Source organism: Ischnura elegans, chromosome 3 (assembly GCF_921293095.1).
Source record: "Ischnura elegans chromosome 3, ioIscEleg1.1, whole genome shotgun sequence".
Taxonomy (NCBI): domain Eukaryota; kingdom Metazoa; phylum Arthropoda; class Insecta; order Odonata; family Coenagrionidae; genus Ischnura; species Ischnura elegans.
This window is the reverse complement of record NC_060248.1, coordinates 16,868,146-16,887,424: the sequence shown is the minus strand read 5'-3', so window position 1 is coordinate 16,887,424 and position 19,279 is coordinate 16,868,146. Positions and strand designations below refer to the sequence as shown.

Here is a 19,279-nt window from a genome sequence, read left to right as displayed (position 1 = left end):
CTCCGCACAGCGAGAATGAAGTTGATTCCTTATCCGAATGGATGACTCTTTATGCCCATGAAACTGGTTTTGGTTTTCAGGAAGGATCACTCCAGTAGACGGGAAGTCGTATGGTTGTTGTCCGTGTCTCGCACGTCTGGTTCTGCGTCCTTCGGTGGGGAGACGCACTTGTGACTCGTTCTGTCTCCCCAGGATACCATGCGTTTGATACTAGCCAACCCTTAACAGTTAATATTCACAACTATGCTCGTGCGTCCATGATTGACATGGAAAAATCCCAGATTATATAATGGTAGTATATTTGTTAGCATGCGTAGCGTTTTTTGGACCGTGTGGTGTGCATTTGGGAATCCTGCTGTATACTGGTGATTGATCAGCCCCTGCAAAGCACCTTAGAGGTAGATCGCAGAGTATTATATAGATGTAGATCCCTGATGCATCTGACTGGCTGTTTCTGATGACAGCATTTGTTTACATACTTTTTTTTCGATTTCATTGTCATTAACGTCTAACATCTTGCACCATAAGGCTCGGTAAAATTACCTTGGGAGATCAGACACCTGGATAGCGTAGTGGTCTGCGCGTGGCCCGGAAAGCCTGAGGTTCGTGGTTCGATTCCCGAGTCGTGGGGAATTTTTCCCCTTGTCAATTTATGTACGCCATTCAATTCTTGCCATTAATTTAACGGTCTCGTAGGATGAATGATTTGATAATTTGAATAACTACTGTTATTAAGTACCTATTTAATTTGCTAACTTTTTTCATGTGACATAACAGTATTGTAGTTGGGGTATTCAATGTGCCTTCAGCTTTTGCCTCCTGCGCAGCCACCGTGAGCGCTTACCTTAACTTATTCTGCTCCAAATAGCTCCCTAAGACAGTCATATCCTAACGAGAGTCTGTGAATGGTGTTGTGGCTCTCTGGGAATTAACTTGGGAGTATGTGCTTTGCGATCTTGCGTATGTGCGTGGTGCACATTCGAGGGAACAAGATTCTAGATCGGGATGGTTGAGAAATATTTTTTTGCCGAAATTTATTTCTCAATTTTTTAAGAATTTTTATCGTATTTGTGCGGGGAAACAATTAAATCTTATTCTCAAATAACTACGAATTCTGTGCATCCTCCTGGTAAAATTTCTCTTTTTCATGAACAATTAAAACGACGAAATAAGGAATTAATTTTTATTATTGCGTCCCTAATTTAGTGGTCCGCCATCACCAGAATACGATTTTCCCCTTTATAAGTCATCCTAACTCGAGTAAAGCAAGTGGAATATGTGTAGCTTTTATTTGAAAATACTGGGTTGTCTTAAATTCATTTTTAACATTAAAAATGCATTTAGTAGTTAGGCTACATTACATAAGATTACTTATCGGAGTGCTCAAATTACTTTTAAATCGTAATGTTAATCCTTCCGAAGAAAAATACAGAAACAAGAATGACATAATTTTATGAACATTAAGAATGAATACGCATGAGTCTGAAGAAGCTGTAAGCATAGAAACATGTGTAAATAGTGGAAGGTGAATGGTTGGCGGCTACCTTGTTGCGGGGTTGGCATTCGTTATAAAAGGATGCGTTTGATGCTACAGCTGTGATCAGTTGAATTTTCCAAGGGGTCTGCATAGAGGAGGCCCAATTGCATCCCATTGAAGTCCGATTTCTATTGCCACTTCGGTCGCATTTTTATCGATTTTCAAAAATGTCCGCGGCGCTGTGATGAGTGCAATTGGATCCGCTTTATTCCATTATTTTGACTTAAAATGTTTATAATGGCAAGGAATAGCATTGAAAACTTATGAATTTGACAGATATCATTGTCATGTATATAGATTTCGGTCAACATCCCTAAACATACCTTATTTTCCCGAGAAACTCGGATCACTTTGTCCACCAGCGACGCGAGTGGCGACTTTTGTTAACCCATTTTAATGCGCGGTGGGTGACAACACATTTAGAGGCCGTCTTGAGGATCCTCTTTTGTAATATTCGTGGAATTTTCAATGGGAGGGAGCATTAGGTGGGAGGCTCATATTGGGGAGGAGGGAGGGATGCCTGGAGAGGAGTGGTCCAACTGACTCTCTGCTCCGCATCGAGGGACCACGAACATCTTCACCCTTGGCACAATCGGATAGAGGAATACCTGGTGTAGTTTTTGTTGGGAAATTTATATGCGTAGGCGACTGTTGGGGAATTAAATGACAGAAGAGGCATCTTTCTCCCGCTCTCAGCCAAAAAAAAATAATATGCGAGGGCTTTCACACCCTAGTTCGGCTATCCCCTTAACCTAACATCGGCAAGTTAACCCTTAAAAAATGAATTACAGATCCTCCCCTGTCAAAATTTTGAAGTTTTCATAGCTTCTTTTGTTACGTGTTCCACTCTTTTATCATTGGGTCTTTCCATGTCAAAGAAATCAAAATGTTAACCAAATGAAACCCGCCGTCTCGGATTTTTCTGTCCTTATAACCCTTAAAAGAGGTGGGATTATGCAGAAATTAGCTCAGATCTGATACATAATTGCAAAAAAAAACTATGACTGAAATATAAAATATGGGCATTTTAAATAAGGATTAATGTGAGATAGGTACATGAGAAATTTTCTCCCTTCAAATGATGTGATGAGGATTTCCTTCAATATTTGAACATATTCGCTCCTGTTATGCTATTACATCTCTGTATGAAATGAATCCTTTGTGGCTTAAGTTTACCAGAAATGCATTATGTAATAGTGTGCCATGGCCCATGTAGATATTAACAAATAATTATTCTGCTCAATTACTCTTTTTAGTATGAAATTAATGGCATGAGGGTTCACATTCTTACGATGAGTATGTGTTTCCTGCTCTGGGAGCCATTATCAAGGACTGTAGTGTCATAATGCATGATCCATTATTGTTTGCTTGCATAAGTAGAAGCTTGTATGTCCTCTTCATTATGTCATTTCTTTTGATTTTTGTCCCTCGAAAAAACTTCCTTATTGTCCGGCGGCAAATAATGAGTAGTTATTCTTATGAAATCAAATTTTGGCAGATGATTTTTTTTCTCAGGACCTTTGCTCATACATGGATGATTATTTTAAACCGAGCCATGAGTCTGCATTCTCGTGAACTTTTTCTGTGGATGCATACGATAAAAAATAGTACAAGTGGGATTTTTTTAGTAAATTTTATATCGTTGCTGCGCAACCATTTCATGTACGTAATATTTGGTGGTAGTATTAGGATCATTTTGGAGTACTCAACTGCAGAAACAATGGCTGTGAATCAAACAGGAACGGAGTTATGGATCAAAATAAATTTAACAATGTGTTTCGTGTTGCGGCACTGGCGTAGTTTTTACCAAATTTCAATTGATCACAATTTTTCAAAGTATTGACACCTGGACGCTAAAATTTTCATTATCTCCTTTCATATCAAAATGAATTCCCATAGCAAGTTTTATGGAAATCCGAGTCTGAGCGTTTAATTAGGTTTACATTTTGGTGGATTTGACATGGAATGAGTCAAGTTGAAGTCTTAGTTTTAATAATTTTTGTTGCATCATTAGTTTCCCTCTGTACAGATATTTAGCCTCCCAAAAGTTTTCAGTGATGCACTATTCTCCATCATTCCCCCTGGTGGCAACCATAGTATCATAGCTAATCATTAAAACTGTTATTATCGTCGACTTATGAACATTGAGGGTATGGAATTTGATATATTCTGGAACAGTGGCGTAACTAGGAATATGCTTTGGGGGTGGAATGGTCCGGGGTGGCAACGGTGGGAGGGGTAAACGGCAAAATTTTGAAAAATTACGTGCCTGGAAATACATTTTTACATAATATTGGCCCTAAAGATTTAACTATAAGCAGATGCAGTTATCATACGTCATTACTAGACAATATCTTTAATTTTTTTTATTTCTCTGAGGCTTTGGGGGGGGGGGGGGCGAGGATCTATCCCCTCATCCCCCCTCGTAGTTACGCCACTGTTCTGGAAGTCTTGAAGTGTCATTTAGGAAAGATTGGTAGTTTCAAATTATTGTTGGCCATTAGGCAAGGCAACGTTCCCCTTGCATTCGGTGATGTCTCCAATGAGAGGGTGTCGTTAGTTGCCGGCTCCGACACATCTTGCAAGTTAAATCTTTAATATTGTGAACGTATAAATCATTCTCTTTTTGTACCCATACGTGAAAAAAATGGAGGGTAATCACTTTCCAAGGGTGTCACCGTCTTCTTATAGAATGATATAAGGAAAGATTTGTAAACTAAAATAGAAGTACGATCTAAGGCAAGTGCATTAGTTTGGACCGGCTAAAATGAAGTTTCCATTGGTTCTGGTCGATAATGTCATTCTATTATGCTGTCGCCGATATGGCATGTCTTGACGTTGTCATTGATCAATCTCCGTGTATCTTACGCAAGGTTTTAATGGCGGATACCATTCTAGGAACGATTTAAAGTATTTCTTGGCGAAAATCGAGACGAGTGGACAATTGCATGCGCCGGGTTTTACGCCTTCGCCGTGGTGTGTGGGTGGGTGGGTCTAGAAGGTCCCTCCACGGAAAATCGATTGCTCTGTGATGGGCGGGAAGCCTGTGCGGGTTAAAGCACAGGGAGGCTGTACACACTCCCTCCTGCCGTGTGAAGCTGCCTCCCTTTCGTATGCTTCCATCCCAAGAATCCCGCTGACGAGGAAGGCGCTGGGTTGCGATATTAACGTGGAGTTTAGTGGACAATGTGTGCAATTCAGTATTTTCTTCTCATTATGCCGTGGTTCTGAAGCGTCATGAGGAAAATCGGCGGGAATGAGAATAAAGTTTTGGCAAATTCTTGCCGAAATGATTGATTCTACCGTAAGGATTATCTTTTGCGTTATTTGCTATATCATGTAAAGCGCGAAGAAGAATTTGGAAACTTTCACTGCACCATAGTTCTGTCATATAAGCAGCATTCCTTGGGAAGAAGTCTCCAATCTACGCGTTAGTATACATTAAATGGAGAGCAACCCAGTATTAATCAATTAATTGTTGCGATATATGTACTCGGAGTAAGATGTGTCATAATCATGAATAGGTTATATTTTTCATCAATGAAAATACCAACAATTTTTCTCCATGAACTGCATAAAGTTCAACTTATTAATGCAAAAGTAATTCGTCTAATTAATTAAGTGGAAAGAATTTTTTTCTTTTCAAATAAAGATTATGCTCTCCTCCGAGCAGCACTTGTCAGAAGAATAATCTAGTCGCCTTTTGAATGCCTACGGTTGAAGAAAGCATGTAAACGAACAATTTTGTGTTTTCGATTAAATTTGTATGTGTGTAGTAAAATTGTTGCTGGATATTACCAGTTCATGATAAATCGTTAAATTGTTTCATCTGGTGGAATACAGCTGCGAAAGAGTCGTGCTTATTCGTCTCCGTAGCTCGAATATTTTTATTTCTCTATCGGATAAAGTTAATGGAGTAAACTCTTGACTTGATGGAAAGGCCAGATATCCAATATGAAAAACACTCACTTTTAATGTAGCTTGCTCTTGATTATGCCAGAGCGGCGACAATCGTAGTGTGGGTTATATAAACATGTAGTGCACTCCTACAATGTGGTGTTTTTCGTAGTAGGAAAATTCATAGGAATGAACTCCTTTAAATCCGAAATGGAATAATCCCTTTTCCTCAAGATGATGTTGGTATATTCTTATTATGCTCTTAGACGTTGCCTATACATATATAAATGCTCTTAGACGTTAATTACGCCGAAGTTAGATGCAGCTATTGAGAAACCTGAATTCACCCGCACGAACGTCTCCTTGTGGTAAGGGAACGTTAACCATTTGAGTGATACTTGAATTTCTTCTTGTAACTGCAGATGGCCGTAACGATTTTACAAATTGCATTTTGTCTAAAATATTATCCGAATTCACGGGACTCCCAATTCCTGCAATTTGCTCTTCGTATTGACCCCAGACTTGGGCATATTCGTTGGGCTTCCTAGCCACAGTGTCTCGTATATCTTGTCTTGGTGCTAGGGGAAAATGGTGGAGGTTTTGTCCATGCATCCCATGCTGTACTCCTTAATGACGCCATTATGTTTAATATACACTATAGATGTGGATTATTAGCATGAAAAGGCCATCGCTACCTCAAAGGAATTCATGACCGTTGTGAGTGGAGATGAAAATGGATAACTTCCCGTCTTTCACGCTTATTTTATCGTTTTATGTGGTTACTGTATTGCTTACGAAAAAGGTCAGCATAGTAGAAGCTCTTAAACAGTGATTCATCTTGAGAGAGTCGCAAGACGTAATTGATGGACGACCGTCGAAAAAGAGTTAAAATTATGGAACCTGTTGTATACTCGGCCCCTTCCATGGCAGTATTATCATCTTGAAGGTATTGATGACATTAAGAAATGATTGACAGTAACTTATACTTTGATAGTTTTCGACCTTCAGTACTATTATGTTTGTGATACGATAGCGAGGTTCCCTTATTGGGTTATCCTAAGCTTGAGACAATTTTATGGTGGACTATAAGCATGCAGTTCTAAAATAGGTAGACCGAAATCAGCAGTTTTACTATTGTTGTCGTAGCGTAATTTACCGGTTATGTTTTAAAATCCTACAAACTTAACTATCCTTCCACGCTTTTCGGATTGAATTGATTTTGCATGAATGATTTTGATTTTGCATTTATGCATAGGCCTTTTTATGGCCTTTTATGTACCAACTTACTCCCCTTTTTGCGAAGTATAATGTTACCTTGAGGATGTTGCATTTTTCTTTGGACGTATCAGTTTTCCATTTCTGTAGTATGCTCCATTATCTTACACTGTGTTTGAGGGTTTTTGGAAAGGCCTGTTCTGCTTTTTGTTTCCAACGTTTCTTTGATGTTTGAAATTCTTCATGCTTCTCATAATCCTTTCTGATTGGCTAAGGAGGCCAGGGAAACGCATGTGCGTGAAATGTCTTGGGATATATCAACATTGTTGCCGCCGTAAGATAATTCAATCTCTTAAGCAACGAAACATTTGTGCACACCTATTTACTGTTACTATTTGTGATGTATGCATATACATTTTCAATGGGTCAGGGAAAATGTTTCAACGCGCACCTTAAAAGGCCACGGTATTTCAAAATCCGCATAATCGATTTTTTGAACTAAAGACTATTATTTCGTATTTTCAGTTATTTCTTCCGTGCTATGTGTTAATAATATATATACCAAGGATGAAATTCGACGTGAAAAAAATCATTTGGCTTCACCGGGATACGAACCCGAAACTCCCGATTGCCGGTCAGGTATGCTACCACCTAGTTATACCGCATAGTTATCCACTTCCAACGCGAATTTTAATTTCGGTTATCCGAGTAAGGCGTTGACGACTGCTGTGCTTTGATAATACTTTGTTGCAGTTAATTCTAGTCGTATTGTAAGACAGGAAGGCTTCTCCTTATGAAACCGGGTTGCTATACGCCCGTGGAACCCAACGAAATTATTTGATAATGAGGAACTTGCATGGGTCGTAGATTGCTCTAAAAACTATTTTGAATAAGTCAAATGGATACATTAGCTCGCAAAAATACCTTCAGTTTCTCCATTCAACATCAAAAGAAATAAAAAAAATTGCATTTAAAATCGAGAAAAATTTCTCTGAGCCGACCACTGCGCGAAGACACCCGAGCGTTGCCGAGGCCAGGCGTGACGTCATAGGTGCCTAAACAACCGTAGGGAGTAGGGAAATACGCTGAGCGCATGGTGTAAAATTTGTTTTGAGGGAGTATTTAGCCGCTCATCGTCACTTTATTTTGTTCTGTTATTCTTGGGCAAGTTTTCCTATTGCTATTGTGCCTAGATTATTACTTGGGATATTAATAATGCGGCATCGGGATGATGAAGTACAAGTGTTTCACTTCGTGTGTTTTGGTTATCAGAAAAATGGATGATAACGTTGCCACTCGTTCGAATAGTACACCTGAAATTCATCTACGTCTACATAATACCTCGCAAGCCGCCTAAAAGGCGTGTGGCATAGGGTGTTAGGACACCAGCCTTTTTTTAGGACACCAAAAATTGATGCCACGACCCTCATGGAATTTGTTAAGACAAATTATTGCTATACGTCGGCGGCAAATCGAGTTGTAAAAGAAACTTGTAATACTGGAGGATAACGATCGTAAGCTGTGCTGTTGAATTTGGCAACGCCGGATTAACGGAGAAGGTAGTCCTATCCGTCCTACGGTACGAATTCATAGCAAAACAGTCTGCACACAATCCACATGTGAGATCGCGAATCGGTTCCGCTGCCAACCATAAAAATATAGTGGGAAATAGGCAAATACTCTTATCAAAAACTGGATGTCACTATCACATTCTTATATTCATCACGTACAACTTACAATAACAGGACTCGTTATGATGAAAACAACTATTTATTCACTGATTTAAACCCTTAAATTAGCCCACACAAGTGACACAGGTGACATTTCTCACCAATATTCGTTGAAATAATGGAATAACAAACTTCACACACAGTTTTTATTTCAATAGCGTGATCGTGAAATGTCATATCTACGGTGAACAACGTAGATTAGCACGCCACTGACAATTTTTACACTACTATTAGACATTTATCGATAGCGTAATAGCACTTTTCACAATTTAATCACGATGAAACACTGATAACTCTTGGCCGACATTTTTCAACCTTGTCAAACTTTGAGCATTACAACCACTGGCACTGTGATTATTAGCTGTAGCTTAACGGGAGATGTCACGTTGAAAATAACACTATTTTGGCACAAAAATGTTCCTAGATGTCTCCAATCAGCGAGCAAAAGTTGCATTGACTGGAATTCACCCCATAATACAAGCACAGACAGTCCTAAACGACGAATTCTCCGGTACCTACGAATAAACGGATGAATTTATTGTGTATAAAAGCTAAGCGGACATTAGTAAACATCAAAATCGTTCTAATTACATACTTAAACGATATGCCGTCGATAATATCAACTTACAATTAACGTATCCCCCCTCCAACGGCCGTGGCTCAGACTCCTACAACGATGTTATTTAGGTATTATCAAATTTTTGGTTTAACTGCTCCAGTTTTATATTTTATGCCCTTACTCAGATATTAATATTATAAATAATGCAAAATACGAGGGCTTCCAAGCCTCTATCGTCGGATATTTATCTTTAAATATAAAATAATCAACACGTCTAACAAACGAAGCTCTCACAACTGCTGGCAACTATTACAAACAATCACAACAATAATATAATAAGCCCGAATAGCCTTTTTTGAATCACAACAATAGCTTCGCGTGATGTTTAGGCACCTTTGACGTCATCGAGGCTTCGTCGGCAGTGGCTTGGGGGGTGAGGGAGTTTTTCCCGCGCTTTAAAATTCGTTATATTTATCATTAAATATCTCGCGAACGAAAACTCAGATTTACATGCGGTTTTCTTTGTTGTATTCAGAAAATAATTTTCTGTCCGCTTATGAAATAAAAAAAATTCATGCAAGTTCCCCATTCTCCTTTTTTCTCGCGTACGTGAACTTAACGAAGTTCATTTCTTTATTTTAACGTATTCAGTTTTTGGGAGCTTTGATTATTACTTTCAGACATTACTTTCATCCATTTTCGGATGTTAGATAATTCCTGGCGGTTGTAGTATCGGACATTGTTATCTTACTTGCTCATTTACAGAAAGCACTTGAAGATCAGGTTTGGTATTCCTTCTTTCTTTCTTTTCCCTCTTTAGTATTTCCTCACTATAATTAATGACTCCGTTATAGTGATTTGTGGCTTCCTCAAAGATATACGATGTATGTGCTCCATCCGTCATTTCTCAGGGAGTTCTTTCTTGCCTTACCATTTATTGTTTCTTTTAAGAATCAGAATGTACTTAAGAATTCGTCCCTCTTCACTGCTTCAGCGCTTGAGATTTATGATCCTGCTGTCACTAAGAGAGTGAGAGAGCTATCTAATGAGATTAACGATCTATTGTCGAGATTTCGGAAATATAGCTCAGATATGCAGAGTCAATCACTTACAATTAGCTTAATTTTAGGTCTTTCTTGGTTACATGGAATGAGGTGAATTATCCTCTCAGTTATTTGTTCTGTTAACAGTTAACTGTTCCCCTCTTTTGGTCTTCATAATTTTTAATAAAATTCATTAATTGTTTTGCTTTACAGTTCCCTCTACATTTTATTTAATATATCTCACAAATTGTTGATATCATTGGTCTGGCAACGTCATGTATTACACTTAGTAAGGCCTTTCCAAAATATTATTCTATCACGATTTCAAGATCGGGTAGGGATATATAACTCAATTTTTCGAGTGTAGAAAATCTTGTTTTAAATTTAGCGAATTTTTGTGGTAAATAAACACTCAAGATAGTCAAATGAGCCCTGGTTTTTTTTTTTGATTAATCACTTTGATTCCAAGTTTTTACTCATTCTAGATGGTTGATTTTTGTTGTACATTTTGGTGAATATATCTGCCGCCGAAAATGCGTGTACGTGGTCACATAGTAGTCATTGAAACCCGATGAAACTTGGAAAATCGTTTCCGCCTCCAATAGGTTCTTTTAAGGAATAAAATCTCGAACCACCAACTTTTTGAGCAACGCACTTCTCGTGGTTATTTTTAGTCAATACTCACGTGCTCTGAATTTCTAATTTTTTCTCGAATAACCTGTTTCAGTGTTAGCGGCAATTCTTCGGGTTTAGTTTTTGTAGGTTTGCTGTGACTTGTGTGCATTGGCTACGTTGTTACACATTTCTGGTCACTATTCGTATTGTCGTGCTATTACTTACCTACCTTTTCCATCTAAATATCTGTCGCTCGATGATGTACCTCTCCCTTTATGTGGCGCAGGAAGATTGAGCAATCCTGATGTCTCACTGTTGCCAGTCTCAAGAATTTCTATTTTTAGCTCTCTCATTTCATTTTTAATTTCTTCCACTTCACCAGCTTTCGGCATTGTCCTTCTACTCCACGCTCCAAATATAGAAAGAATGGTTTGATCTGGGCATGATGCACATTATTAGATGGAAGTAGGCCTAGCGGCGTACGTGGGCGCGAAGGATAGATTTACTTAATGTGTAGGCTTAATCTAAAATGTTATGTTATTATGTTTATAACTATAAAAGTCAGGGGGCGTTACTAGGAAACTTTATGGATTTGGGTAGATCTTGGCTGAACATTTTTTTAGTAGCTATTACAAGGTAGAAAGCACTATTGAAGGTGGCGACTAATCGACTTCAAGTTCATTCCTGCAATTCGTGAGCTCTGTAAGTCATACTGAGGCGTTAAGGTGCATAATTTCGAAATGGAGGATGAAATATTGATGTAGACGGTTAGAAATAACCTTCATCTTGATATGTATGCCATTTTGTCTTCTTTTGTTCACTTATTTGAATTAGTACTACAACCAATTTCTCCTCGTGGCGGCATCTTTTGGCACACACAGTATCTATTGCGGAGTACTAAATTCAATAGAAATAGGGTTAATAGAAAATGGAAAAATGGTTATCCCTGTTGCGCCGAATCGCTTGAGTCTAGCCTAGGGGAGTTCTTGCTGGTGTGATGGACTAATGACCGGTAATTTGGCTGGTCGGTCATATTTGGTCACTCATTGGCATATGTTTGATGGTAGAGAAATATTCAATATTTGTTTTCCACGGGGGCCTTGCGACGAAGTTCTTCCGTGAATTCCCATGTATCCTTTTATGTTCTATGAAAGCTACACTATGGTTGAGCTTTTGCAGCTAAGGAACCGTAGCATGTAGTGGTGGTCACGAGGAGTAATTTTCGGTGCCAAAGCTGTAGCCTGAATTACGCAGTCCTCTTTCACATGTTGTCCAAGGTCCCGTTTAGTATGCCAACGGGGAGAATAATGGATATAGCCTTCATTTAACATATCAAGTACTCATTTGCATCATAATCGGGTTCGTCTTCTTGGGATATCCAATTGTTTATTGGCCACCGTGCACTGTTGGCTAGCGAGAATTTTTTCGTTTTGGAAGTGCGGCGACATGGTGTTCTAAGAATTCAGTATCGTGGTGAACTGCAACCCTGCCGCCGCGGCTTGTTCCGTTATCACCTTGGTTGTCTCCTATAGGTTTTCAATTTCATTCTTTCCGTATCTCCTCGCGTTGTCGTAAAATATTAATAGGAGAAAACTCAATATTTAATATGCATTAATTGTGAGTCCAATATTCGAAACAAAATGTTATTAATATCTTGAGGTTGTCGAGAGTGTCAGGAAAACCCAGAAGGTAAGATGTTCCTGTTATCAAACATCATAATATGATATAATAGTATTTTTGATATAACCATTGAACGATTAAACGCTATGTACGAGTCAGGTTTTCTGGCTTCCTTGGTCTTGAATCTGGCGGGGTATGACATTTTTGAGAGTGAAGCTAACATGAACGTTTTGCGTTCGTTACAGGTGTGAACTCGTAATTGCTGCAAATATATTAGCGGCAAAAGTATAAGTAGGCATTTGGATCGGTTTTAGCCGAGGTAGTCGTGGGAAAGTGCACTACCACTCTGACCAGAAACCTTCGCGAAGTGCGATTCTTCGATTTCATTCATACTCATTAGGTGTATTTTCCGAGTATCTTGCGGCTCCCAGCCCAATTCGTTTAAAGGTAGTTTAACGCTTTCTCTACCCCCGTAGCAGTTTTTGACGAATCGCGCGGCTTTCCTTTATATTTTATGAAGTTCGAGGATTAAGTTTTTCTTCGCCGGATCCCGTTTGCTCGCTGCATATTCAAGATGCGGCAGGACGAATATCTTGGCCGAAAAGTATTAGAGCTACGATAAGTATACCTTTTAAAGTATGTTAATTTTTCATATCATTTTGTCGCTGGAGCAATTTATCTGCATCTACCTAACTCTCACCCGACCGTGCCTTGGGTGCTTGCCAAAGGGCGAGTTTGTCAACATACCCGATGCCGTATATATTTTTGTTAAGGTGCTGTATCTCTTACAAATGCTTACATGGGTGATTCGCATCGTCTTCTTATTAATTTGGGCAGGGATGATTTAATAGCTGTTTGGCGGCAACTTTGGGATTAATTCACGGCGATATCGGTGGCCATGGTGGTAGTTTTCAAGCATTTTTAAAACGTTTAGAGTATTTAGCGCATTTGTTCTAAATTCCACCAGTGATTCCTTAAGGTAAAAATGCATGTTTGTGAGATTTGTGATTCAAATCACGAAGTTGGCTTTTATATTGAATCCATACTTCTTGAATCGTTGAAAACCTAGTGCTGTCCTCAAACGAACGATCTTGTCCGTGTATTTTTTATTTTTGCTCGTTCAAATAGGTGAGTCCTCATATTTGCTTTATATTTTCCCCTCGCTCACTCGCGAACCCGCGAATGATTGTGTCTTTTCCTCAAATGTTCTAAGATAATCTTGAATTTGCGTAGCCTTAGGTATGAAAACTTTCGGAAGTTAATTATTCTGATTGTAGTAATGAATTTGTCCGTGCTAGTTTTTTTTTCAGACGGCCAGATGGGGAAAGGCATTCCTTACTGCAGTATACCCAAAATTTTGAGTTCTTTTTTTTTCATTTTTATTACCTGAATCTTTGTAAATATAACTACTTCGCATGCTCCGTAATTAACAGCGCCCCTGGCTCTCAACCCTCTCAACCATTAAGATACGCCCTTGGACCTCGAAAGTAGTTTTGGGTCGACTATATTCCCTCGATTTTGAGAGGAGGATTCCATACCTTTACTCTTCCTTCATTATATTTGGCGACATAAGAATTATCCCTCTCCCTCCATCAGGGTCTATAGGCAAATTGTGCGGAAAATCCACAGAGAAAAAAATCATTCGCCTTGACCAGGATTCGAACCCTGATCCCTCGAATACCGGCTGAGTGCTTTAGCCAGTTAAGCTACCGAGCTAGATAAGATAATATTTAACTGGCTAATACTCGGCCGGATATCGAGGGATCCGGGTTCGAATCCCGGTCAAGGCGAATGATTTTTTTCTCTGTGGATTTTCCGCACAATTTGTGCATTGCGGGTCAGTGGCGCCGACGCTATGGGGCCTCAGGGGGCCCGAGCCCCCTAAAAAATTCGTTATGTGGGGGAGGAAAAGAAGTGTTCGGCTTGTCGATTTTTCCCCGGGGTGTTAAGTAATCGAGAGTCGAGTTTTCAGGGTTCTAATGTTGATCACATGACTTCTAAAATGCTGTAAAAAAAACTTGCTGTAAAACTCACTAATTATAAAATTTCTCGGGGAAAGACACCAGTATGGGCCCCACCCCCCAATATTTTTTATGAGTCGGCAGCCCTGTTGCGGGTGACTCCCGTAAAGTTATCACCGTGGCTTGTCCCAATATACTTATATTCGTCTTTAGTCAATTGCTAGGGCCACATTTAATGAATCAGAGGATAAAAATTCCTTTCGTATAATAACGAGTGTAATTATACATCCGTGTACTTACTTTATTTTTTTTTAATTAGTTGTTATTTTATGCTTCATGAATTTCAGTGGCGGGATATGAATTCTTTCGCTAAATGTGCTGCCGAGTTGGGGTTGGGTTCCGTAGAAGAAAACTTTAGACTCAAACTAATGATATTGGTTCTTGGATCAGCTTCCCTGAATAATCGGAAATGAAAATATCCGCTCGTGTTGAGCACGTATGGAAAGCCTGAAGTTGGTTCTATTCCTTCTCGTCTTATCCGCTGACGGCATCGACTGGTGCGGACGCTACTGCATAGCGCAATCGATGTGAGTTGTGCTTCCACCCTGAAATCTTACTATTGTTTCTGCTTCCGGATATTCCAATATAACCAGGTTCCCCATCACAGCACATTATATGGCGTAATCTGGCTTCGCACTATAAATTTATTTCTCAGAGTTGCATTTTCAGGGTTCCTTTAAGGCCGTTGTACAAGGGGCACGGAATTGCGCAGGTTAGAGCTGCATTAATTTCTAAATGGCGTGGAATTGCGCGAATGCATCGACGAAATTAGAACAGGGGCTATTTTGCCGTCTCGCATCCACGCATTCTCGCATGTGTTCTAGCAAATCACCGCTTAACACGACGCAATTTTGATTGCGCCTTCGCACGTACGTCAGATTACGCAATTCCGTGTACCGTGTAAAACGGCCTTCACACCCAAATATTGCATTTCTTTGTCCAGTCCTACACATCAGCCACGTACGAACTCAAGTTCATCTCCTGAGTTACTGGTAATATACATTCAAATTCCGTTTAAATGACTTGTTTGAGTGTTTGCTCCTCTGTCCCTGGAGTAGGTATAATTGTCTTTTCGCCAATCCAGGCGCTGACGGAAAATGCCGTCTCTTATCGTAAGAAGAGATGCATCGGAATTTTTTTTTCTAATGGCCACTCGTGCTTGAGAATGTCCGTTTCAATATTATTCAACTGCCCTAGTTGTACATATTTCTTTGTAATACACTTATTACGTTCTCGAGGATTTGATGAACCTAAAAAAACATCCTAATTGTTTTACTCCCCTTATTCAGTTCAATTTATCGTAAATTCTTGAAGTTCCGTCGTCTTTTACGTTTCAGAACAAATACATTTATTTTACGTGTGTTTGGCTCATCGTTTAAAAGTAACTTCTCTGTAATGTGAACTTCCTCAACATCAGAGCCAATTAGACTACGACGCATACAGATATCGCGGTCGAGTCAGACCTTGAATCTTCGATACTCCCGAATCCCGTTCCCGAATGGAAACTCGCGGCTGATCCTCTTGATCGTCCGCGTGATTATAACCCCCTCTGTAAGTGACTGGTCTTCATGTGCGTAACCAGTCTCGGTGTCTTTGCACAGTAACGTAGTAAAATTTAACATTGTCAGTGGTGGATAAGCCCAGTTGATGAACGAAGGAGTATTCGTCATGACATCGCGCGATGTTTGCCACCGTTACCATCCTTCGCGGACGAACTATTCGAGCTCCGCTTGTTGAAGGTATGCGCTCCATAATTAGTAGCCTTAAATGGGATTTAAAGAAAGTTGATTTCCAGGGAATTCGTCGATGGATATTTCAGACGTCGGCGGCTAGAACTTGGAACTTGGCTACGCTCGTCTTGGAGAATTGCTAGCATCGATCGGCGTTGTAAATAAACTATTTCTTTTATATATCCTTAATTATTTTTTAGTGACGGCATAGTGATGTCCAGCAATCCATCTATTCGATAATGACGCTAGCATTTCTCACTTAGTTTTGTACTTACTATTAACCTGTAATACTTAACTGATGGTTAAATCTTGGCTGTTTAACCTCAGAGAACGATCGATTATCGATAACAGCTATTTAGCGCAGGACTTAGTTCAATATGAGTTTTGATGGCCTTTTATTTGACGAATGCCTGGTCATTTTTGTGTTACAAAATATTTTATGTCGGTATCGTCGTCTCGCGTTTGTGAGCGCGTTGGAACATACGGAATACAGCATGGTGGAATATCCGAGAAATAATCATTCAGACTTACCCGAAATCATTCTCAGACGCCATTCCGAAATTCTCTTAAATCATTTTTCGCATTGCAATGGCCGTTCTCCGAATTACCTATCAGTTCTTCTAAATAGATTAGCCGCCGACTTTTTTTCACGTCAGTAAGGATTTTTAAAAAGATTAACCCATTACCCCCCTCCAGGATAATATTGTTAGTAGAGCAGTGCGTCGGCTATGGTATTAGTCAGCGGTAACGTCAGGACGTGTTTTTGCGGCTTTCGCCAGTACTTCGTCAAAGAGTTCCACTTATTCGTTGTGTGATGACTGACAACTGTTAATTGAAGTCAAAGAAGTCACAAGTTGAAAAAAGGATGAAATATCGAGCTATCTAAGGTGTGGCAGAACAACTGATATAGTCAAATTGCACCATTGGAATCTTAGATGGAAGGTGTATAAATATGCTTGATGGCCTGCAAAAATAAATTTTATTTGATAAATTAACAAGAATATAATTAAAAATTGTTGAAGATTGTCATCCATTATCAATAGTTGCCTAGAAAAGTTTTCTTAGGGGGATGATTCATCAGATGTTAAAGGGGTGGGTCTTCAGTTAGGGATTGTGGATGCTCTTAGTAAGCAATTGTGGATACCCTATTAATGAGTTCATGCTACAAGCTTCACCTTTTAAATTTTGTTGCTACTGGGTGGCAGTTATACCAGTGAGCAGTCATAACAATGGTAGCAAGGTGTGGACTAGGTGTTGATGAAGGCAGGGCACAGGTCAACTATGGTCTCACGGATGTCATTTTGAATGGTGGTGATATGAGTATTTCTCTCAAGATTTTACGTCAATTGGATGTGGTTGCAAAAGTAACATGCACCTTGATTCTGCCTCACATGGTGTTTGATTGGCTTAGACTTATTTAGTTGTTGGTGGAAGTTAATGATTTGTCGCGACCTTTTAAGATGCTAAAGTGCAATTGCAATAGGGTGGTTTCTTATTATTTTTTTATTGCCCAAATCAAAAGATTATTACTCCTGGAGTACATATTTCACGCTTTTAGATTTTTAAATTATGATACCTATGTTTTGCGATTAAATGAAAAGGGAAAATTTTCAAGCGCTCGAAAATGCGACGGCTAAGTATGAATGCTGAGAAAAGCCGGTGTGACATCTGACTGCCGTTGTGTGAGGCCACCTGGTTGCAAGGCTATGAATGCCGCTACGATGCAGGCTGCTTGCTGCCGAGCATGGCGGTAGCGTAGAGTAACCCGCTAGCAGGTAGCGCTTGGCTTAAATAAGGGTAATTAATACCCTATCAAATGAAGAAAATTTTCCGACCATAGGCTATTTTAACAGGTGATTATTAAGAGATGTTTTCCTGAGCTCTGTGCCTCATGCATGCATTGGTAATCTCAGACGATGTAAAACTCCTATATGCTCGTATAGAAACTTGGTGACGTCAGGTGGAGTGACATCGCATGGCCGCCAATCTGGCCTTTTTCAAATGAGGTCAAAGTTGACCATTAGCATTAGTCTAAACTGGGCTTTCTAAAACCGAATAAATTGTATATTATGAATACACCAATTGTGGTTAACAAATCGCAATCAATGCCTTTTCTTTTCTTTGACGAAGGAAACTACCCTATTGTTAGAACACTCACATAGTTATCACTTCAGTGACAGTGTAGATGCTGAAAAAATATGTCCACTTGCACATCATTATCCTTTATCAGTGTTGTTTCTGGGTTTGCCTCTCAGTAATGGTCCACCCTTAGTGCTCAATATATTTCTGATTTTTTAGTGCTATAAAAATGATTTTTGGGCATTTTTTGAATGCATTAAATCCATGGAACAATTCGATGCATCACACTTATTGGTAAAAATTTTAATGAATTCGTCCACGTTGAAGCTAGGGTTTTCTTGGGTAAAGAAATAAAGTCTTGAGAGTGGTGAGATGGATTTCAAAATCTTTGAAAATGGAGGAATTTGGAAAACCCAGCAGTCTAACTTAGGGAAAAGAGTACTTGGGGGGGCACAACCCCTGGTAGTTGCTGCCCCTTACTTTGTTGATACATGTATAATGGTGGAGTTTTGATCCTGAACATTTCACTTTTTAGAATGCAAATACTCTAACCTGGTGGAAACTTCCATCTCCTTTCCGAAGTCTGCAAGCTATTATCTGATTTTCTTGATTATTAAGTTGCTGGTTTATTAGAAAGTCAAATGCACAAAAGTATTGAAAAGGTGATTGCTTCACTAACTTGTAGAAAGAGTTGGAATTGCTGTATTTTATGTGGTTTGCATGATGGCCTTGATCAAATTATTCTATCATTTTTTTAGTGATATTTTTTATGGTACTTTGCTAATTTTTGTCATAACCACTCATCGTGAACACCAAAATCCTATATTTGAATTTCTTTTATTCATTTTTTCAGGTTGTACGATACCAGGAGCGTCTGAGTATTTTACAGCAGCACATAGCAAATGATCATTGCACTGGTGGTCCTCATTGTATTTTGGGGCCTCCTCCTGGCATTCTTGGTTTAAAACCTGATTCTCTTGATGCACAGGTATGGACCTTGTTTAATTAATGTATTTTTTTGGAATAATATTCATTGCAACATGCATATAATAATAGTGTCAGAACAAGGTAGTCATTTTTGTTTGAAAATCTGATTTTTTCCCATGACAAATTATGTTAGGTTGGAACGTATTTAGGGATCTCATTATGTCATCTTATGTGGGGGCTGCCAACTTAAAAGAGATTTTCGACCTTGGTGTTACATTTTCCTTTGTGAAATTATGAGATGTGGCA

The 19,279-nt window shown here is 39.2% G+C and overlaps 1 protein-coding gene across 6 annotated transcripts in view; it reads left to right on the top strand.

Moving 5' to 3' along the window:
• LOC124155491 (chromodomain-helicase-DNA-binding protein 7) overlaps positions 1-19,279 on the top strand; it is a 115,434-nt gene that overhangs the window by 23,223 nt on the left and 72,932 nt on the right. For all 6 annotated transcript variants that reach the window (XM_046529346.1, XM_046529344.1, XM_046529343.1 and 3 more), the window contains exon 3: positions 18,900-19,034. In XM_046529346.1, coding sequence (XP_046385302.1) covers positions 18,900-19,034 — 135 coding nt within the window. The remainder of the gene's footprint in view (positions 1-18,899; positions 19,035-19,279) is intronic.